General features: G+C 42.3%; 1 protein-coding gene across 1 annotated transcript in view; it reads left to right on the forward strand.

Moving 5' to 3' along the window:
• The first annotated feature begins 320 nt into the window (after positions 1-320).
• Positions 321-24,041, forward strand: part of ptchd4 (patched domain containing 4) — a 61,280-nt gene continuing 37,559 nt past the window's right edge. The window contains exons 1-2 of the mRNA XM_034228745.1: positions 321-1,288; positions 18,228-18,723. Of these exons, the coding sequence (XP_034084636.1) occupies positions 689-1,288; positions 18,228-18,723 (1,096 nt within the window). The 5' untranslated portion in view covers positions 321-688. The remainder of the gene's footprint in view (positions 1,289-18,227; positions 18,724-24,041) is intronic.

Below are 24,041 nucleotides of genomic sequence, written 5' to 3' on the forward strand. Positions count from 1 at the left end.
TTTGAAAAAAGAAGAAGATCGCTCTGTATGGCCTGATCTTGTCACAACACCTTGCCTGGCCTGCACACTGAACTCAGCATGAACACAAAGCGGGTTTTCCCGATTCATGAACACTGACTCATCCCTGTGCTTTTCGGCCACCAGCAGCGGCAGGAAACATATTTTACAACTCTCATGTTGCCTGTTGCCTCCGCTGTTCCTAAAAATAACCAGGCATCACCCCCCCCCCCCCCCCCCCCCCCCCCCCCCCTCCTCCCCCCCTCCCCTGCTCCTCTTCCTCCTCTCCCTCCCTCCCTCCTCTCCTTCATCCCCTCCACATGGTTACAGTTAAGTACATAAATCAGGCGCCGGGGCTGGTGTGAAGCGGCGGACTGGCAGCAGACAGTTGCTCTTCACTCCGCCGCGGCTCGTCGCTGCCACTGCAGCCGCTGCAGCTCCGCACACCGGCGGCTCTTCTCCAGCACTCGGAGGCAGAATGGCGTGAGACCAGACACCGCGGACTCGTCTCTTACGGCCGATGCGCGATGGTGTTCTGACTGTCTGCCTGTCTGTGTGTGCGTCCGTGCGTCTTGCAGCGAGATTGCTGCAGTGCTGTTTTTCCAGGTGTTGTGGCGCGCGTGTGTGTGAGAGTAAGTGAGTGTGTGCATGGTGGTTCTCGAATTGGACTAAGCCGGGAGTCTGATGTCACATGTGCTTCATCGGAGGAGACGGGGCATCTGCAAGCGGGATTTTGTGGAGGATGCTGCGGCAAGTGATACACAGAGGGCTCAAGGCTTCGTTCTACTGGCTGGGCTTATTCGTTAGCAGGCACCCCGTTTTCTTCCTCACCGTCCCCGCCGTGCTCACCATCATTTTCGGATCTACAGTGCTGAGCAGATTCAAGCCGGAGACGGACCTGGAGGTGCTTGTCGCCCCGACGCACAGCCTGGCCAAGATCGAGCGGAGTCTCGCCAACAGCCTGTTTCCCATCGACCAGTCGAAGCACAAGCTGTACTCGGATTTGCACACCCCGGGCAGATATGGCAGGCTGATCCTGCTGGCCAAGTCCGGGGGAAACATCCTGGAGCTGGCCGACCAGGTCCTGCAGGTCCACAAGCAGGTGTTGGATTTGCACGTGAATTACAAGGGATTCAATTACACGTTCGCGCACCTCTGCGTGCTGAGCCACCGGGACAAGCGCTGCCTCTTGGATGATATCATCACCATCTTCGAAGATATCAGGCAGGCATTGCTCTCCAACAGCACTTTCCATAAGGTGCCCGTGAGCTATCCAAACACAACGCTAAAGGTGAGATTTAATTTGCATGACTGTCAAGCCAGGCCAGGCCTACACACTCCTACCCCCCTTTCCCAAAACACCCCCCCATCAGATTTGTGGTGACAGTGCAGCAGCAGCAGCAGCAGCAGCAGCAGCAGCAGCATGTAGCAGGCTGGCACTCTTTCTGAATGGGCTCCTTTTAGCTCAGGCTGTGATGGGGGGCTGCAGATTGTCACATATCAGATGGTGAGTGAACCCTCTCCATTACACACAGCCGGCTTTGCCGTTTTCACCCTCCCTTGTTGGTGCACGTGAATTGATTGGTTGCTCTCTGTCCTTACAGACATTCACTCACTCTCTCACACACACACACACACACACACACACACACACACACACACACACACACACACACACACACACACACACACACACACACACACACACACACACACACATACTCACACATAGGGATATCCTGCCTTTTTTTGATGCAGTGTCTCCCTCTTGCCTTCTGCTGGCTGCACATGCATGCCATGTAGATAATACATCCCTGCCTACACATAGTTATTCAACATTTTAGTTTGGTACAGAGCCTTTCACCATGACCATTTAAAAATATTTGTCAATGATAATGAGCAGATTGATGAAAAATGAGAATCATATCGCAATGTAGAAATCCCTCAAAATTAGTTATTTTATCAGAATCCTGCAGCCCTACGTGCAAAACCTATAGGTTTAGTTTTACTTTGCTGCATGAAGTGCTTTTAGTGTCATTTAGGTTGCAATGAGGCACATTAAAAGTAGTTCTACAGTATGGTACAGATTGAATATAAAATGGATATATGCACATACACTAACAGCTAGCTTACTCTACACTAGGTGACACAAGGGTGATGTACATGCCACTGTACATCAGCCACACACATACTGTAGGCCCAACCTGACAGCAGCACATCTTTAATGTATCACAGGCTGGTCTCCAGCATGGTGAGCTGTAACTTCCATTGAGAGCTGCCACAGCAGTGAGAGCTATCCGAGCAGCAGCACTCAGTGGCGTAACTATCAACGGTGCAGCCGGTGCAACGCACCGGGGCCCCGAGCCGGCAAGGGGCCCATGCAAAAAATAAATAAATGTTTTAATATTCTTTTTTAATATTTTTTGTTTGGGGCCCCAATGGCATTGACCGGTTCACGTAGTCTTCAAAGTAACCAAGCAACCTAAATTAATTTGTAATTTGTCTGTCCAATGACCTTGCTCCCTTTCATGTCATGTGATACCTTGCGTGACCAGCGAATTGTTTAATCAACTTGTACTGTACTGTAGCTAGCAGCAGCAAGTTCGGCGGCATTATAAAAAATGTAATAGCTTGCATTTATAATGTACAGCAAACCAAAGCACAAGAGCAGCGCTCAAAAGAGAAAGGACAATAGAGAACAAGGAGATGTAACATCTAAACTGACAAAATTAGACCTTTTTTTTGTCATACATCGTCCTCGAAATCGCGCTAACGTTAGCAATGTTGACGTGCAGCAGCAGCCGGAGCCGGAGGCTAATGATAGCTCACCACCATCATTGCCATCTAGCTCCACAAGTGAAGCTGTATCCGTGGCTGTGCAACCTTCTTCTCCAGCCAGCCAGGAGGAGAGGCTGGATTTGGCTGTGCCCGGCGGTAGTCCAACAGTTCCCCCAAGGGCCCCAACCGATAGGGGACTCTATGGCGCTATTGAGACCCCCAACGCCAAGATCAAAAGCTATATTATAGCAACCAGTCTATGTAGGCCTACCGGCCCATTCCCCAGAGACAAACATCAAGGAAACAGGTTTAATCCTCTTCTTAGTTCGCTGTGCCGTTGTCAGGCTGTGGTTGTCTGAGGCCAGGGCAGGCTGTTGTTGATAGCCTATACATGTGGCGCTTCTGAGTGGTTGTGTATGTCCGTGTGTGTGTGAGCGCATCAGCGTGCGCTTATGTTTGGGGCAAAAAATATTTGCACCGGGGCCAATCACAACCTTGTTACGCCACTGAGCAGCAGCGTCTGATTGGAGTAGTGAAGCCATTCATCGTCCTGTTGCACACTGTTTGCCTGCTCATATTCATGAAATAGAATGCCACCCCGGTAGATCCGCCCCTGCTTGACCGGTACTTGCGGAAAACCCACACTCACACAGGTAGGCGGAGGTGAAGGGAATGAGCACTTTTACAGCCTTTTAGGCGAGGTGGGGGAACTCGGTCTCCACAGAGAGCCAAAAGTGTGCACGTGACGTTTTCTGCCAGACGCTGTCTCCTCTCTCACTTTAGGTAACTTCACTATAAAATCGATCCATGTTGCCGCTCGCATAAAGTTAGCTGAAGTTAACTAGCTGAAATTCTCGTTATTTCTTTCTCACGCTGCACCTCCCCTGAAGCTCTCTGGCGCCCCCCTGCGCCTCACACTTTGAAAACCGCTGACTTAGAGTATGTCGATTGCCAGGTGAAGAGCCAAAGTTGTTGCATCAACGGATTGGCAACACTAGTATATCTTTTATACATGAAAAGAAGAACAACACATTTCTAATAAGGATCATTGAGTTCACGTATATGCCATACTAGCTGCATGGCTATACAGATGGCAATGGCAGTTGGCTTGTTGACTCTTTGGTCTGTGATCAGTCCGCAACTTTCGTCCGAACTGAAATATGCCATGACTAATGTGGTTTGTTGTGAAATGTTCCCATATTTGTACTCTGTTGCCACCGGCAGGTTGAAATGTTTGGCTTGCATAAAACATGTCTTGTCAGTTAGGGTAGGGTTAGGTTTGTGTTAGTTAGGGGCTTGATTTCCATGACATTTGGTAGATACATTGATGATTTCTGATAAGCATATACTGTATAGGCCAGTTAGGCCTCAATGAGTATTGACTTCTGAGAAACAAATGTGAAACTGACATGAAATGGTAGGGCATCCAAAGTATTTGAATTTGTCATGAGACAACTTTAGAATTCAGTTTACCATAACCGTGATATTTCTTGTTGTCTTAAGGCGAGACACTACAGGTGAATAGGGTAATTTGTTTTACTTAAAGATATCAGCTAGGAATTTCTCCAGTTAATTACTTAGACTAAGACAATTGTTTTTTGTATTCAAAGTTTTTCTGAAATAGCATGTATCAATATGCAAATGAGCCAATACTCATTAAATATGCGCATATTTTTTATAGATTTCAGGAACACAAATCTGAACATTGGATAAAGCCAGGATAAAAATTCTTATTTCATTTTGTAGTCATATTAGAATCTAAAGTTTTTACTGAAGGGATTTTGGATATCTCTTTTTATCACACCATAAATCAGAAGATACTGTCAACATCCCTAAAATATCAATTTTCGCCATGTTTTTAGGTATAAAATGTTATATAATTCAGGCTATGAATGATGAACAAACCCTTCTGTAAAAAGCTTCAGAATATTGATAGGAATATAACTGGAAGGTTTGGTGTATGTAAGTGCAACTGAAGTGGACATTTCTCTTTCAGAATAGGAGAAAAAACTCATTTTGAGAAAACAACCTTTAAAGATTGCAGTGAGGCGCTACCTAAACCCTCCTGTTCTTTGGACGATAGCTTGCGCCTCGACGCACTCCGTGACGGTATTTCATAGTCAGGGTCATTTGTTTTTTGTATAACCTTGCTTCGTGCAAGTGACAATTGTTGTCATCTTCTTTGTGAATGTTTTTATCACTGTTCTTTTGCCATTTTGAGATTTACATTTCCGGCTAAAGCTAAACCAGGAAGTGTTTTAGCACACCACGTGTCGCATCTGAACGAATCACGTTGTCAGAAATTGACACCAGCCAATGAGATTTCGTTTTTTGGTTTAAGACCCCTTTGTTCTTTTACGATTGGTTGCTGATACAAAGGAAATTACCATATTTGGATTCGATGAGATTGTGCAGGAGAGAAGGAGCTTTCCAACGATATCTCTGATGACATGGTGCACACAGCGGTCGTGGTACTATATGTTACGTTAGAATTAGGCCTGTCGCGATAATCGATAAATGTACTTATCGTACGATAAATAAAAATGGACTCGATAACTTTTCTGAGCTCGATAAATTGCCGTTTACATAAGGATGTGACCAGCATTTTAGCTAGGAGCGCTGTGGCTGCCGGCCACGTGCGCTGTGAGGGGCGGGGCTGACACACAGCCAGGTCAGGACACACAGCCAGGTCAGGACACACAGCCAGGTCAGGACACTCCTCGTGCACGTGCAGCAGCGTATCAGCCAAATTAATAATATAGCGACAAGAGGGAGACAACGTGTGACTTACTCGCGGGTTACAAAACCTAACTACACATCTCAATTCTCCGGTGTGGCAGTATTTTGGATTCAAGCCAAATCAACTAGGCGAACCTACGGACTTCAATGAGCCGGGCGGTGTGTCGCATTTGTTTAAAAAAGGTAGCGACAATTCTGACATAAAAAAAAAAAAAGGTAGCGACAAAAGCAGGCAATACCACGCATTTTAAACCACACCTAAAACACAACCACCCCATTCCGTTTTCCCAGCTGGTAGAAAACACGGCAGCTGGAGATGGAGAGCCCCCACCTTCCCAGCGACAGTTTACAATCAAAGATGCATTTGCCCGACAACGCAAACATGTTGGTGTTCCTTGCTCGAAAACTTTGAAAAGCAGATTTGGATATGGCCTGTTGAGGCATCTGGGTCTTTGTATGGACAGTGGACTGTACACGTGACTGTTGTTTTAAGGAGGGTTTTTTTGCTTGTGGGACAATGTGTGCTCATATTTATTTATTTATATATATATATATATATATATAAATATATATATAGATATATATAGATAGATAGATAGATAGATAGAGAGCTCTGTTTTCCAGCCTGAGTCTATTTAATGTATTGTTTTGGTTGTGTGTGATTTAATTCATTTATTATAATTTAATTCATTTGTTTTATTTATTATATATCATTTATCTATATTTTAATATAATTTCACATTTCATTTGCAATGTTGAATGTTCAATAAAAAGTTATGTTTGAAAGGATTTACTTGAATTATTATTATATATTATCATTATGTCAGTGGTCTAAAATGGTCTTACATCGGTGCCGACAATATTATCGTTTATCGCAATAATTTCCAGAAAAATGTATCGTCCAACAAAATTAATTATCGTGACAGGCCTAGTTAGAATGCTAACTTTTGGTGAATTTAGGAGAAATCTACAGACAAATAGACAAACTATAGTAAAATAAACACCTAAATGTGTATTTTGTACGTTTCCTTCCAAAAGCCTGAAAGAAAACATGTTAAAAATAGCACAACATCTAAAAATGTACCAGTGCATGAAAAACAATGTTTTTGCCTCCCGTGTCTCGCCTTAATGAATTATATTTGTTTCCTGAACCTTAGCATACTGCAATAGTGGAAGTAGCTCATCAGAAAACCTTCATATGTCATCCAGCTCTGCTTAATATAAATCAATAATGGATTGTTTTGGAAGGTGATTACAATAACCATCTTTTTGTGGTGCATTACATCCTATATCCACACAATGTTTCAATGTTTTAATTCTGACCCAATGATTTGATTGCAAAGAAAAGAGTGCGTTATATTTTCCAACCCACCTAGCCAACATTTTCAAAGTGTCATTTGTTAAATAAAGATCAAATAGGGAGTTATTCCAATATAATACAATAACTGAGACGCACAATGCAGTTTTCCCCTGTGTCAGACCTAGAACTCAATGTGCCTAACCTCCTAAACAACCCTGGTCCCTTCTGATATGGTCTGTTCTGTCACAGTTTATGGCAAACAGTAGGACCAAAACGCAGAATCCTAACATACAGGTAAAGGCGAGCTTTGTTTAAAGTATAGCCAGTATAACAAAAGATAAAAAACATGAAGCTAAGGGAGCAGGCTAAGGTTATACTGGGATAGCATAAGGAGCTCAGGAGGCAAATCCACTAGGGAACACTAGGAATTGCTCATGGAACAAACACGCACAGGAAACATGTCAAACCACACCAGGGATCATAGAAGAGGAACCGACAGAGGACACTGGGAAGGACAGCCATATATACAGACAGAACTGATAATGTTGACAAGACACAGCTGAAGACGGCAGGAAAAAACAAATGGGCAAAAGGTGATTACAGGTGGATAGAATCAGGGCGGGCAGATAATCACAAAGGCCGGGAACACAAATACAATAATTGAAAGCAGACAAGTCACAAGGAGAGTGTTCAAAAAAATAACCAGGAAACATAAAAAACAAGGTCATGACATTTTCTGTCACGCTAACCTTTTCACTACATGGTTCAGTATGATTGTTTTGTTCATGTAAGCTGCTTGCCTAAGATTCTGTTTACCAATCAGTGGATGTGAAATTGCTGTTGCATTCACATTATTTCAGTCCACATAAGTGTTTTAACACTAGAACCGCCAGAGGTCGCTGTATACCTAAAACCGCCAACGGGTCAAATGTACCCGCTATTGATTTTCAAGGTACAATGTTATTTTATTTATCATACAGAACAGTGAGTTTTGATCGCACAGGGATGAAACTTATACCAATAGAATCTGTGGACTCTCAGCTTTTCATATGATATAGTTTGTGCAGATAGCATGAAGTATAAAATATCGCTACCAGTGCTGATTTAAACGCTTGGTGTTCGACTTGTGTTTTGTTTAGGTACAAATCTCTCTATCTCTCTATCTCTATCCATCTATATATAACTATCTATCGATCTCTCTGTAATGTTCTGTTCTATGGACATATAATTGTCTACATAAACAGACGACGCGGACTACTTCTCTCATTCCGAGTGTCCATCTTTATTCAACTGGCAAGTAACCTGCACACATGCATTACGTCCTCAACGTGAGCTCAGTCATCCAAGATCTTGTATTCTCCAAGATGTTACATTATCTATATCTATCTATCTATCTATCTATCTATCTATCTATCTATCTATCTATCTATCTATCTATATCTCTCTATCAATATATCTATCTATCTATCTCTCTATCTATAAGAAACCGCAGTAGACAAAAGGCGTTGCTATAGCAACACGTCATGCTTACGCTGCATTTTCTATGAGGTAAATATTACCCGCTGGCGGATATTGGTATAAATGGCTTTTTTTTTGGCGATTTTTTCATTCTGACTTCCTATTGACAATTTTTAACAACAGAGGGTGCGACATAACACACTTTCAGGAAAAGTCACGGACTGGGAGACTTTAATATGTTATGGAAAAAAAGTTACATAGGCTACAATCAAAAAACAGCTGCGGGTAAAATGTACCCGTTGGCGGTTCTAGTGTTAAATGCTATCCAAGACAATACGCTGATCACATTTGACTTACTTACATCAACTCGTATAACTGGATAAATCTCATTCTTGTTTGTTACTTTTCCAGTGTCAATTTTCGTCACATCGTATATGGTGTATATACGTACATTTTAGGAATGTATGGATTGGGAGCACATCTGTAATGGCCTAAGTCCGCCAAATTTGCAGGATTTTGGCCCCCAGATGCCAGTTTTTCAAGATAAGTTAAAACAATCCAATGTTCAGAGAGTCTGGCCGACTTCTAATCGCTTCCCTGAGAAAATGTTTCCTAACATAAAATGTCTCCGGTGTGCAGTGGCGGTTCTAGAACATTTTACATGGGGGGGAAAAGGGGAGGCAAGAGGTCATGCCAGGGTGGCATAGGAGGGCGGCCAGTACGTGGTATTTTATACTGTATATAACCTATGTATTGTTAATTCATGCCCTAACACAAGTGTTCTTAATGCACAAGAGAAACAAGGTGTTCAGACAAACAATCGGGTGCCCTTTGAGTCCCCCAAGCTTACCTCAACCATTTTAAATGAAAGGAAACTACAAAATGCAATACTAAATACTAAATACTAAAGCAATGAATTAATGGAACAGGTTGTTTTGCATTACAATGTAAAATTAAATATATATTTTGTTTTTAAAAAAAATGGTTGTCTTAGACAGACATATTTGCATGTCCTCACTAAGCATTATTACATATTAATTTAATATTAAACAAATCAAAATGGCCAATTATCCCAAAATGTTGCTGCTAATATAATCATATGCTTATCAACTTTAACTGATCAAAAATCAATTCTGAAAACATACTTGAATTATCTATGAAATTGCAATATTGTCCCTCAGTTTGTTTCAACCCCGTCACGCCATACCATTTACCCTTCTATTAAAATAATGGATCAGTCCATGTGTGATCTGCATTGATGGAATTACATCACAAAAGTGTTTCTTCTCTTACCTATATTTCAGTTTTTGTATTTTCAGATTAAGATTGATAAACTCAACATTTCAACTATGTTGTATGAATTAATAATAGTAAATAATTAATAGTTTTGCAAAATATTACAATTTTGTAATGTCCTTGACTTCCATGTGGTGCCATATCTTAGCTAAACAAGGTCTCATGCCTACTTTTTGTCAAAAACTTCAACCCTGTTACATTTTTTCAAGGAAATTCCTAGTAATTATTTATATTTTGTGCCTGAGGTGGGAAAATGTAAGTAGTCCACTACCAGATGTTATGACCAAACATTTTGGTTTCATTTTTCAAAGATATAAAGACCCAAAAGGCAGAATACTCAGAATTATGCATACTGTACTTAATTATAATTAAGTACACAAATGACATCACCCATCTCTTCAGAGAGCTACAGGTGACCTGTGCAGCAACACATTTCAATACATATTTTTCAATACTAAGAGCTGCTAGATTGAGCTGCTGTAATGGAATATGTAAGGAGAATAAGAACATACCATGTGGTCCAGCTGGAGTTTCATCTGCCTCCTGATCCCTGCCTCTGGCCCTCTTTCTGATACTTCATCTTTATTCCTCACATATATTTATTCTTCTTCACTAATGTCTTCATCTCCTCCTCCTCGTCCTCCTGCTCTGACCCTCCTGGTCTCTTCATCTCCTCCTCTTCCTCCTGCTCTGACCCTTCTGGTCTCTTCATCTCCTCCTCCTCTTCCTCCTGCTCTGACCCTCCTGGTCTCTTCATCTCCTCCTCTTCCTCCTGCTCTGACCCTCCTGGTCTCTTGATCTCTCTTTTCCTTTTCCTCTTTCTGTTCGTCCTGATCACTTCTCATATGTCTTTTTGTTGTTGTTGAATCACTCCTATACTCTGGCCTGCAAGAGTCTACTTGTGAAAAGCACTGGTACAAATGCTTGTATAACTTTACACGTTAGGGCCATGTAGCCTAGCTAATATGTAGCATATCATAAATATAACATCAGAAAGTATTGATCAAGCGCACACAGGCAGCTGTGTTTGGATCCAGTTTTTACGGTAAAGGATGTATCCTGGTTTCATTGATCTGGCCTCATTGCTGTGATGTGTAGTTTACGTGGATTTAATAGTAGGCTACCGCGTAGTTTAGCAAAGTGATCGATCTCCCAGCTAACGCTGTCTGCGTAGTATTTTGTAACGTAACGCCCCAAACAGTGCCCGTCTGTTAAACGCTATCGATTCAAACGGCAGCGTTTTATTAATATTTAGTTTCAAGCTCTCGTCCTTAGTAAAAACAAAACTAGTGGAAAGGGAAATGCTCCCAGGGGAAGCTGATCCATAGGTGCTGGGACAGCTCGCTCCCTCTCTGCAGCGGTGTGAGCCGGTCTGTGTGAACGCCGCTCCGCAGTTTAATGCAGGGCCGTAGCTGCGTTTTTAACGGGCCTAAAATGATATTTAAAATGATTCAATTTTAACTAATGTAATGCTTGTTTTGTTGCTTGAGAAGCTTGTGGAAATAGTGTAGGTTTGTTTTAGTACAGTTTTAGGGAAACAAAAGTTAGGGGGGCAGCTGGGGGGGGCAAGGCTCTACAGTGGGGGGGGGGCAGCTGCCCCCCCTTGCCCCCGTAGATCCGCCCCTGCCGGTGTGTCACCATCGCCGCCGGTTCAGCTGTCAGAACAAAATAAGTGTTACTTGTCTTGATTGGATTTTGTGTTGCTACAGTAATTGTTTTAGCCAATTATCCTCGATACCGATTTCATGTCTAAAGATAATTAAATACTTAAGATGTCATTTTAGGATAATAAGGGACTTCATAAAAAGCAGTTCTGGTGGCTCTTGTTTTCGGTTGACAAAAGCTCTGACTGTCAAACTAGATTTATATAAAAAAGTCAGAGGTGTGCTATTTCTGAAGTACATACACATTCCAACATTAGTGTGTTTGTCAAGATTAAGCTTCACGTTTTATTCAGGAGTCGTGAATGCTGGATTGATTTAAGTCATGGGGTAGTGTGGGTTGTATACTGCCAGGCAATGTCAAGCTAAGGTCAATGTCGGTTTTACACCCCCTATTCTCTATAATAAATCATAAAATCTGAGGTGAGAGTGGCACTGACAAGCAGCAGGAACACAGCTGGAGGTATGACAGTGTAAATGCTGCAGGGGGGGGGGGGATCTGGAGAATGGTAGAACAGACAAGGCACTGGAATTGCAGATGGGTTAGCTATATGTGGTTCAAGAATTGGCTTTCCCTAGGGTGCGTTTGAGTACATGGCAATATAAAATGGTCAATACAATCATTAGATGTCTCCCAAAACTGCATAGAACTTGGAAATATCTTCAGCATTAGCCATTCAGCATATTATAACAATTCTGAATTATTTCCCAACTCTGCCAAAATAGATAAATTGGTTCCATGGATAATGAATAGAGTGAAAGTAGGACAGCTTGAAAATGTTGCATTTTTGGCCAAAAGAAAGAATGCATGATTATTTCTCAATGGAAACCAGAAACAAGTAAGGTTTTGATTTGATTATGGTATCACGAAGTGAAGGTTGCTGTTTCTATGAATGCCTGGAAATGCGTACGTCCAATTAATCTGCAGAATGACACCAATATTTTCTTTCCTACTTTGCTGCAGGCATGAACTCCCTACACTGCCGCGGATTGGCCAAGTCTTGTACCCTTCATTGGTTGGGATGTTTTGATAAGGAATAATAATTGGTTTGGGTGAGGGTGAGATGAGGGTGAGAATATCATGGCCAATCAGAGGCAAGGAAGGGTGTGGCATGCTTTCCACCTCATTTTACGTAATAATTAAATATGTGTCTAGCTGAGTTAAATGTAGCCCTGCCCTAAACCATACCCTATGAATGTCTATTTTTATAAATGACACAATAACTTTCAAAAAGAACATCAATCATGCTGTATTGATTAAGACATGAAACAAGTGATTTAGACCATAACCTGATTCAGATATAATTGACTAATAAATAACAATAAATCAAGTGAGTAATAGGGCATTTTTTTCATAGACCTCTATACAACCGGACTATTGTTTGCCGTATTAAATAATCAAATTCAGTTTTCCAATCTGGAGTTTTCCGCTCAGTCAGGCGACAAAAACACTACATCCTGCAATCCCCATGATGCAACTCAATAGCATCTTTGGCTTGCAACACAATATCTTTCTCATACTCTTACCAAAGACTGTAAATACACAAACATATCAATATTGGGTTGCCCTAGAGCAGTGGTTCTCAAAGTGGGGGGCGCAGAGGCATGCCAGGGGGGGGGGGGGGGGGGGGGGGGCGCGAGAGACCAGGAGGAAAAATGGCTATAAAAAAATATATATATCATAAATTGAAAAATTATTGATTCGAAAATAATATGATGCAGTACAGTACTATTACGTCTGGGTCTCGGTGTTTCAATAAAGCTTGGCTCTGTGTGTGTGGAACGAGCCATTTTGTGTGTGCGAGCGAGAGAGCGAGAGCGCACCGGTACTGGAGATCGTTGTTGTTAGCTTCTGGTGCTAGCGAGCTACGCTAAAGGATATAAGGAGTTTTTTCAACAACAAAGTGGAGGAGAGTCCTCTCCTGTCAGACTGAGAGACTCAGTGAGCTAAAGGACTCTCTCAGTGTTATCTCAGTGGGTCTCAAACGTTTGGGTCACCATTAATGTAAACAATTATTTCCGAGGCACACGTTTATATGATCATTATAGTTATAAAAAAATAAGAGAATAAATGAAAAACAGCTATGAAATACTATATGACAGTAAAACAAGAATACAGTTTAAAAGGGTGATTTGTAAAATATCTATAAAGAAAAAGTAAATCTGTTTACAGTTCTGTTTCAAATGGGTGTTGAGAGATGTATCCATAGATCTCTTCATTTTGCTCTCAAAGTGCACCAGATTGATGCATTTAACTTCAATATTTAAAAATAAATCTTCCCGGGGGAGCTTGCCCCCGAACCCCCCTAGAGGAGGTCCACACACCACCTATAAAAATAGCACTTTACCCCTGCTTACACCTATGTCGTGAGCTGATTATCGAGCCTTCATTGTAACTGTCACACTGTGTGTATGCGTGTGGGGATTGTTGCAGTAGAAAGTTCCACTGTAGCGACCGGTACATTAATGGGAAACCCTAAATGTTTGAGCACCCTCTATGAAATGTCAAGCTACCCCACAGCACCCCCAAAATAAATCTCTGGCGCCGCCACTGAGCCTGACTATTTGTGTTTGGAGAAAAAAAAAGTCGGGCCCCCCCCAACACAAATAGTCAGGCCCCCCGCCTGCCAGAAAAAGTTTGAGAACCACTGCCTTAGAGACAGTAATATCATATAAATTGGATGCTTTGTCCGTTTAAATGTTTCCCTGAAACCTGGAAGCTTCTCTCAGCCACCTATCACCTCAATTAATCTCAGAAAGCTCTAGAAGTGTCATTTCCCCTTTTCACATAACTTTTCACAGAAATCCAACTGTGAATCCCAAAGCTGAACTGTAGGGTTACCCTAACCTAACCCTAGCTTGAAGCATGATATAGTAATTTCCCCCCCTTAATAATGTTCTGCTTAGCCGTGCAGTTTTATTATAGTCAGGGCTGCACATAACTGGTGCACAGGTGCCATTTGAAAAAAGGCGCATTTGCGTACCAACATTGAGAGAGAGAGAGGAGAGAGGGAGAGAAAGAAGAGAGAGAAGAGAGAAGAGAGGAGAGAGAGAAAGATATTTGCGAGTTGCATATGAACTCACGGCCGGCCCGTAGCACTGGCGTTATAGATGTTCGCCTAGGGCGCCAGATCTGTGGAGGCGCTGCGCTGGCAGCTCTGGGAGGGAAAAAAACATTTTTGACCGTTGGTGCTCATCCTAATTTTCGGCCTTGATGTAACAATATTCATAATTAAGTAAATGTAACACCCTTTTCACCCCGGTTACACGTTTCATTTGCCCTGTACAATGGGTGCTGTAAGTGATGAAAATGGGGGATGTTGGCTTATCTGGCGCCCGCAGCTCACAGCCAAAGTGCGAGTGAGCGTGTTATTAGAATCTGGTGCTAGCTGCTCTAACGGATATAAGAAGAAGATGTTTCTACATTAATGTGGAGGGAGAGTCCTCTCCAGTCAGACTGAGTGGCTGATACTACAGCTCAGTGAGTTAAAGGACTCTGAGTGTTTAGATAGTTCACTTTAGTCTAAGTTATCTCAGTGGGTCTCAAACGTTTTGATCACAATTTATGTAAACACATATTTTCAAGGCACTCCTTTATAATTATTGGGATAAAACAGGTTTGAAATCATTCCAATGTATACTATAGGACAGTAAACCAAAAATATCCTTTACAACTGTAAAGATAAAAAAAGCATAAATAAATAATGTATTTTCTGTGTTAGAGTTTTACTCCCTACAGGGTGTACTTTGAGGGGTTTTGACTTTGCAGACTGTTTACATGCATGGACACCTTCATAACACACAAGGAGACGGGTAATAACCGGAAAAGCATGCAATGGGCCCTTTAAGGTAAAATAAGATATGAACAACAACAATTAAATAAGTTACATTAATTTGTTATTGGCTATGGTAGGTTATTGGTTATGTTCACATACTTATTTGATTACATCCACTTGTCTAAGATGACAACAGAGACTTTCAACCCAAACCCAGCTGTTGACTTGTGGATGCAAGCAGCTAATCGCAGACTCAACCAGAGAGGAAGAAGTTGGCCTACATCATCAGCTACCATGTCTGACAGAGAGGAAGACAGTGAGGAGAACAGTCAGGAGGGTAGTGATGACAGCTTGTAGGATTACTGGTCGTGCTAATGTTGTCTTGTGTTCACCTCTGCATGTGTGTTCAGTGCCGTGTGTCTGGCAAATAAAGTCAAGACCCCTCAAAAGTTACGGTTTATTTCATTTTAAGGATGAGCACCAAGCAACATCTCCAGGTGCTCCTTTGAGAACCAGGGGAACAAAGTTATGTGCACCCCTGGTTATAGTACTGTTTGGATGTGCAGAATGTATGTTCTGTTTATGATGCCATTTATATAAAAGTAGCTAACACACTGACTGTGCTTTTGGCTCACTAAACAAATAAATACAACTAACCTGTCAAAAGGAGTGTTGAGGCTAACAGACAAAGAGTAATTGTCATATTGGGAGTGTCAACGGGTTTATATGTTGGTTCAGCCTACATTAAACAGTTAGTGTGAAGTTGCTCAAGTTTCTAGTTTGTCAGTAAACATGTTGTAAGCCTTGACGATATGAGGCCTGTTAGCCATGTTCGCTCCCTTCAACAGTGTATCTGAAATAGGCGGAGAGTTAGAGGCTAGTTTGGGGAGCTTAAGTGAGCTACTGTAATAGCACAGTTAACAGGTCTTGCTGTTTTAGCATTAGCGTTTGCCCATAGTACCTGTGATATTTTCGAACAAATTATAAGAGAAATCAAGAAACTTGTTGTAAGCTTTGGTCCATTTTAAGTTAATTTCATCATCACAGGGTGTATGCGAATGCTCCGAACGAAAGTCACAAATTGACATTTCTTGTGTCTAAAGCTGCCAAAAATATTACATAACCTTGTCCAAAAAACGTGAAACCTTTGCTGTGTTATTAGCCAAACGAGAGTGCTAACATTATGACTAAGCAACGGTTTGCGAAAAACAAATACCCTCATAGTTAGCATAGCTCGGAAACATTGCTTCAGAGACCTTCGGGTCATTGACTTTAGGGATGGGTAATATATTGAAATTACGGTATATGGATATTGTCATAACATATATATAATCTTTGATTTTGGATATTGTTATATCGTAATATGTCAAAATTATTGTCTTTTCCTTGTTTTAAAGGCTATAGTAAAGTGATGTATTTTAAATAATTTTCCTTTACCCGCTCTGTCATTATATCCACATTATTGGTGATAATGTATCGAAACCTGTTAAACCTACAATACTGTTGCACGATCAGTGTTGAGTTATTAGGGGTGTTGAAATGTATCGTTTCTACGATGCATCGCGATGCGGACGTAGGCGATTTTGCATCTATGCAGTGACAGAACATAATCGAATATAGCGTAGTAACGTTGCTTCCTGATTTTACGGCCGCGGCTTTACAATAACGTTTTTTTTTTGTTTGTTTTTTGGTCACGTTAATATCAAATCGGTCGGTGACGTAGAGATCAGGGAACAGACGTGACAGCGGCACAGCAACACCAAACACGGAGTCTGCTTTATCCACCAACACAAGAACACCAGTCCAGAACCAACAGCAGAAGGACCCGCTCTGAATCACTCCGTGTCGCTGCGGCTCAGCCACACAGGGATTTATGTTTTTTTTTTTAAATACTCGCGTTACAATCATGTCAGGTTTTTGGTGGAAGTCTTGGATTGCAGAGTATGAATGTCCTCTTGCTATTTTCAGACGATATATATGTGTGTAAAGTTTGTGAAGGCAGGAGGAAAAAAGCTTCCGCGATCACCGTCTCCTCTGTTCCTCCAAACCCCGCCCCCCCTGAAAATAATGAGTGACAGGCTGATAGTGACCCGATAGAAACTTTATTATTCACTTAATCACTGAGATATAATGAAGCTAACTTAATCTCATACATTCATGGGATTAATGTAACAGTAAAACAGAGAATGTAAGTGTGCACCCACATGCAGTATTTTTGTTTGCTATTGTAAATACTCCTGTTGTCTGCTGTGTTCAGACTCAAGTCCTGTGTGTGATGCCACATTCAGGACATTCAGTGTCCTTTTTTTAACAGCAGACCGTTGCTAGAAGCTGCAGCTAGACTGCAGAAGCATTAGTTTTTGGTTTTTGAGGATGGAACAATTTCACACTCAGATACTTTATAGGGATGCTAGATCTATACAATTGATTTATTTTGGTTTATAAATGAATGTCAAGACATTTATGTTATTGATTTCTGAAGCACTTTCTAAATAATAAAAAGAGAGTTCATATGTATTCATTGATGAAAAAGAAGCCATGTGCAGTAATATAGAAAATTAAGGAAGCAACGCATTGGTATAAATCGTGATGCATCGGGATATCGAATTGAATCTGTGACAGGATAATAAGAGTTATGTTCTTCATAATACCCAGCCCTATGTGTAGTAGCTAAATAAACACAGTTTATCATAATAGTGGCATCATATGCATATACTTGGCCACCTTTACAGCTTACATTTGAGAAATGATGTGCAACCATTTAACTCAAATCTGTATTTCTTACTGAGGGACTGACAGACTCACTTTATGGCCCCAGTTGCCTCACTGAGCTCTTCTCTGCTTTGCACAATTCAAATCAAATTATCTTCAAACTCTTGTCACTGTGATGTCCTGCATGTTCTATATGATTAAATGGAGCTATTCAATAACGTAGCAGCACACCAACCTTCCAACCCAGTTCTGTCCACAGCAGTAAGGTGAGTTCAAGTTAAATGGTAAATAAACACAGAAGCAAACATGTCAGAGGACTGCTGCTGCACTGCTCTGTGTGGGCTGGAACTTTCCAGTTTATAGTACAGCTGGCTGCTCCCCAAACACTGCTGTTTTTCTGTCTGCTGTACAACACAACTGGTCTCCACTGGTGGGGAGCCTTAAAAACAGTTGAATAATGTATTTATAATAACTTTCATCAAAGCTAACGCCAGGTATCTGTAATTACAGGATGGCCGTGTCTCCTTCATCGGCCACCAGTTGGGTGGTGTGTCCTTCTCGCAAAACAGCCGCGACCAGCAGGTCAAGTTTGCACGCGCCGTCCAGATCACCTACTACCTCCGCAACCATGGACCCGTGGTGCAGGATGTCATTGCGGAACGCTGGGAGAACGAGTTTTGCGCCCTTGTCAACCGGCTCTCCACGGCCGAGGCGCCCCACGCGTCCGACCAGCTCCACATCCAGTCCCTCACCTCCTTCAGCCTTTGGCGGGACTTCCACCAAACGGGTGTTCTGGCAAAGGGGGAGGTGCTGGTCAGCCTGGTGCTGGTACTCCTGGCCGCCACCATCTCCAGCTCCATGCGGGACTGCCTGAGGGGGAAGCCGTTCCTGGGGCTGCTGGGAGTTCTGACCATCTGCATCGCCAACGTGACGGCCGCAGGGATCTTCTTTATATCGGACGGGAAGTTCAACTCCACACTGCTGGGGATCCCGTTCTTTGCCATGGGTGAGTGGAAGCACAGGACTGAGACTGGATGTGTGTTTTGCATGTGTGTGTGTGTGTGTGTGTGTGTGTGTGTGTGTGTGTGTGTGTGTGTGTGTGTGTGTGTGTGTGTGTGTGTGTGTGTGTGTGTGTGTGTATGTGTGTGTGTGTGTGTGTGTGTGTAGTGGTTGGTTAAGGGGCTTATCAGGGTTTGCCACTCACAACGGGTTGATTGGGGAAGGGATTAGCACAATTGTGATGGGTTTTCCCTTGGAGGGGACACCAGCAGTCTATTTTTTGTTGCAGCAAAATTGGGGCTGTGCTGTGTGTGCATGTACTTACTGTATACCGTGCATCTGCATTTTCGCAGCACATTCTTTGTCAAGACAATTTAGCATGTTTCTTTCTCCAAAATCAGGGTAAGGTTTTTCTTATTTCACTGAGCTTTAAGTGATTTTTTCCTCTGTGTAGCCACTGTTACCACAGAAGTGCTAACACTTCTCAGATTCTGGACTACAGCATGGGGGAAATAAACTGGTGAAAATAATGTTAAGCCACATACAAAATGAAAGTATTTTATGTTTCAAATTAGGATTCCAATTCCTATGTCAGTAGTCTCTCACACACAAATTGGTTGTCCTGAAAAGAAATGTGAGGAAGTAGTGCTATAACTATAGCAGGTTGGACTAGAGCAGGGGTGCCCAATACGTCAATCGCAAAGGTAGTGTGGGTAGATCGCATGGCATTGAAAAAAAAGATATATATATATTTTTTTTTAAGTTAGCCTATCATCCATCCTTACTATGGCATTTGCCACTTGATTGACGTACAGGTAAGCCAGTCTGAGTTGTATTGTGCCATACGGGTTCATGCAGTTATGAGGGGGCCTCACCTCCTCACCGCCGTTTAGTCCACTATCTGCCGTTTAGTCCACTATCTGTGTCGCACCCTGTAGGTAGATCATTTGGGCTTGGTCATTTTAAAAGTAGCTCCCATGCTGAAAAAGTGTGGGCACCCCTGGACTAGAGTAAGCTACGAATGGGACTTTGTGCATAATTTTGAACTGACACAACCTCTGTAATCATCAAAATCCATGAAGGTGGCACAATGTAGCACAGCCCTTGTGTGTAGGGATTTCATTGGTGAGCATGACCTGTGAGGATGAATTTTACAATACTAGTGCAGTGCTCGTTTGTGATTTTTCCGCTTGAGGTTCCTTTGAATTTCGAGACCTAAGAGTATTTTTAAGACAGGGATTTCCAAATGCGACGCCAGTTCATGAAACAAAAGCACAGTCATGTTTGCAGCTTGATCAGTCAAATATAGATTATGTTAATGGTCCAAAACCAACACAAACAAGCCTAATACAGATCAAACATCTTGTTACTATGTTGTACTTGTAACTTGTGTTATTGGTGACTGAAGGCATTAGATTGGCCTTTGCTCTAATGACGTTTGTGATGACTCATTGCAAAACCTGAAACTTTTTAAGATGTCATTTTTCACCTATAATCCACAGTGTGCAGTCAGGGAGGTATGACTATCCAGCTACAATTATACTGTGGACGTTGTGGTTGCGTGGTAACTACCAAGACATCAGATCATCAAAAGGATCACATGGTCATCCCATAACAAAGTCAATGATATCAAAACAGTGATGACTTTCCTGTAGGAGGCAGAAACACACAACTCAGACAGTCAATGTAGCTATAGATACATATACAACCATTCTTTGTTTTAATATGGGGATGTTGTGGATGATTTAAAGCAGATATTCATTTAGATTTTCGATTTATTTTGGGAAACAGAGCACATGATCACTGGGCTGGCACAACATAATTATTTCCTACATTTTTGGAAAATGTGGGCTTGGATCTGTGGTTCTGATTCTGATACTTCAAGACACTTCGCACTCTCCAAAAACTTGGAGTTTCAGGCTCTGCACTTTCCCTCCTCACCTCATACCTGAAAGACCGTACCTACAGGGTGACTTGGAGAGGGTCTGAGTCCGACCCTTGTCAATTAACTACGGGGGTCCCTCAGGGCTCTGTTCTCGGTCCCCTCCTCTTCTCCGTGTACACAAACTCGCTCGGATCAGTCATTAGCCCGCATGGTTTTTCTTACCACTGCTACGCTGACGACACCCAATTAATTCTGTCCTTTCCCCGCTCAGAGACCCACGTCGTCGCACGCATCTCTGCTTGTCTAGCTGACATCTCTCAGTGGATGTCTGCTCATCACCTCAAACTCAACCTTGACAAGACTGAGCTGCTCTTCCTTCCGGGAAAAGATTGTCCCACTCTTGACCTAACAATCAACATCGGCACCTCAGTTGTTTCCCCGACTCAGACTGCAAGGAATCTGGGTGTGACCCTAGATAACAACCTGTCCTTCACTGCAAACATCGCTGCTACAACCCGTTGCTGCAGATACACGCTTTACAACATCAGGAAGATACGTCCCCAGCTGACACAGAAAGCGACTCAGGTTCTGGTCCAGGCTCTCGTCATCTCACGCCTAGACTACTGCAACTCCCTCCTGGCTGGTCTACCTGCATGTGCCATCCGACCTCTGCAGCTCATCCAGAATGCAGCGGCTCGTCTGGTCTTCAACCTTCCTAAATTTTCCCACACCACTCCGCTCCTACGCTCGCTTCACTGGCTAACTGGTAACTGCTAGAATCCACTTCAAGACACTGGTACTTGCTTACCATGCTGCGAATGGATCTGGCCCTTCCTACATCCAGGACATGGTTAAACCGTACACCCCAGCGCGTGCACTACGCTCTCTATCAGCCAAACGACTCGCTGCGCCCTCGCTGCGAGGGGGACCCAAGTTCCCAACGGCGAAAACACGTGGGTTTGCTGTCCTGGCTCCAGGATGGTGGAATGAGCTCCCCATTGACATCAGGACGGCAGATAACTTGCACATCTTCCGGCGCAAACTGAAAACTCATCTCTTTCGACTCCACTTGAGCGATAGAACTATTAACGAAGCACTTTTATACTAATAAAGGACTGGCTTACCTAAAGCCAGTTGAGTAGCACTTGAAATGTTTTTGCTCTATGAAACCTGATGTACTTATATGATTCTATTTTCTTCAAGTTGTATTTTGTTGGACGAACACACTTATTGTAAGTCGCTTTGGATAAAAGCGTCAGCTAAATGCAATGTAATGCAATGTAATGTAATATGATCTGATGTAGTCTTACACTGCAAAAAGTGAATCAATTTTGAGAATAAAAACATATTGTATTGTATCTGAATGCCCCTTATGGAAACAAATGTAATACATGCACTGCGTAATAAAGGCCAGTGATATTTGTAATGATTTGCCCTAGGCAAAATAAAAACATCTACAATAAGCCATTACAATTATGACCTTTACACCATTTTCACTGCATATCTTCTTGTTTATCCTCATCCTGACGTTTTCTGATACACTCTGTCCAATTACACCACAGTATATATATTGCATTTCCTCCTCTTGCACTTCTAAGGTGACTGGATCCCTGGGGCTTTGCTACAGCTCCTCTGCAGGCCGGCTGACATAACTGAAGTTTAAGTAAGACTCATGAACAGGAGGCTGGATCAGCTTCTGGTGACCTAGAGGCAGTGGACGGGAGACGAGGGGGGGAGGTGTGTTGCGAGAGGCTAAAAAGGGAATGTCAAGGAGAAACGAGCTGGAGAAAAAACCTATGTGATGTATAGGGACGAAGAAAAGCAGGGTGTAGAGGAAGAGGGAACATTCAGAAACAGAGGGAAGAGATAAAAGAGAGGGACAGTCACAGAGAAAGGGGGGAGGGCAAAGGAGATGGAGAGGACTTGATTAAGTAATGATTGATTCTGTAATTCCATGTGACAGGAACTCAGAGGCAGCAGATGTGTCCACCCTCCTCTTAGGAGGTCCTGACAGAGGCACACCCCTATCACTACATCAACGCCACATCAGGGCAGACACTGAGAACCCAAATGGATACTGATACCCAATGGCAGTGTGGCGCCCCCTGCTGAGATGCTTTAATGGAAATGATCTGTTTAAAATTCGATTCATAATTTTGTTTTTTAAGCCATATTTAAGATTTTCAGAAAAGCAAAAATGACATTAACACAGGTGTTGTCACCTTACATGATGTCATATGACAAAGTTAATGTACCTACAGCAAATTATGTGGTAGATAGTAGTGGTTCTAAAGGATGAATTTAAAGGGGCCCTATTATCAATTTGGGGTTTCCCCTTTCCTGTAGTGTGTTATATTGGCTATTGAGCAAGTTAATTGTCTGCAAAGGCTAAAATTGTTTGTAGTGACATCAATACATAACACTTGCGCTTCTATTGGCTAGCGCTCCATTGTCTGTTACTGTTGACCAATCACAACCGAGCTGGCCAGCTTACCAATCAGAGCAAACTGGGCTCTGGTTTCAGACAGAGGGTGAAAAGAGGTGCTGCAGCACAGGCAGTATGAGAAAAATAAAGAGCTTTTTGAACATTAAAGCATGGAGACATGTCACAGGAGAGGCACAATTATGAACCAGATAATTAGCATAATAGGGCCCCTTTAATCACTCCAACCTATTTGACTAGATGGACAATTATGTCTACTCACAACATCATATATTCTTGTTTTAATGGAAAATATGCCTCCTACTGCGAGAGTTGTATTGTGGGTAATGTAGTAGTCTTTAAGTTGTGTGTATCAAAGGTTCTTCATTAGTTAATTAGTCATCAGTTTATCCTACTGAAGCTTGGGTAGAACACAATAAATGTGGTGAAAATGGTGGATATGAAATACATAAATCAAGCTGATCCATGTGCATTACTTTCTGTAGTAAGAATACATATAAGGAAATTGTTTTGATACTACAGCGTTGTGATAAGCTATCTTTTGTTGTGTCTCGTCGAATGTGTTAGTTATGTTTATGTATTTTGTCCGTAATTTTGTGTTTTATTTTGTATTTACCTCTTGTCTTTCATTTCAGGCCCTGTTTCTTCCTCCCCTTGTGTGTTTTTCCCGCCTTCATCAGCGTCTGCCCCGCCCCTGATAGTTTCCACCTGTTCCCACTCACCTCATGTTTAAATAGTCCTGTCTCTCCCCTGTCCTGTGTCAGTTTGTCTTGTTTGTTTCCTCGAATGGTCGTGCTAAGCCTCAGCTCTGAAAGGATCACTTTTCACTCATGTCAGGTTTTGTAATGTTTGTTTATTTTGTTAGGCTTACGTTTTTATTAAGTTCTCTTTTTGTTACGCTAGTTTTTTCCTCCTTGTGAGCGCTTTTTGTTATTTCCACTACCTACTCTGTTAAGAGGGATTACCTGATCTGTTAAAAATAAATACACTTTTTTAT

Source organism: Gymnodraco acuticeps, unplaced genomic scaffold, assembly GCF_902827175.1.
Source record: "Gymnodraco acuticeps unplaced genomic scaffold, fGymAcu1.1, whole genome shotgun sequence".
Taxonomy (NCBI): Eukaryota; Metazoa; Chordata; class Actinopteri; order Perciformes; family Bathydraconidae; genus Gymnodraco; species Gymnodraco acuticeps.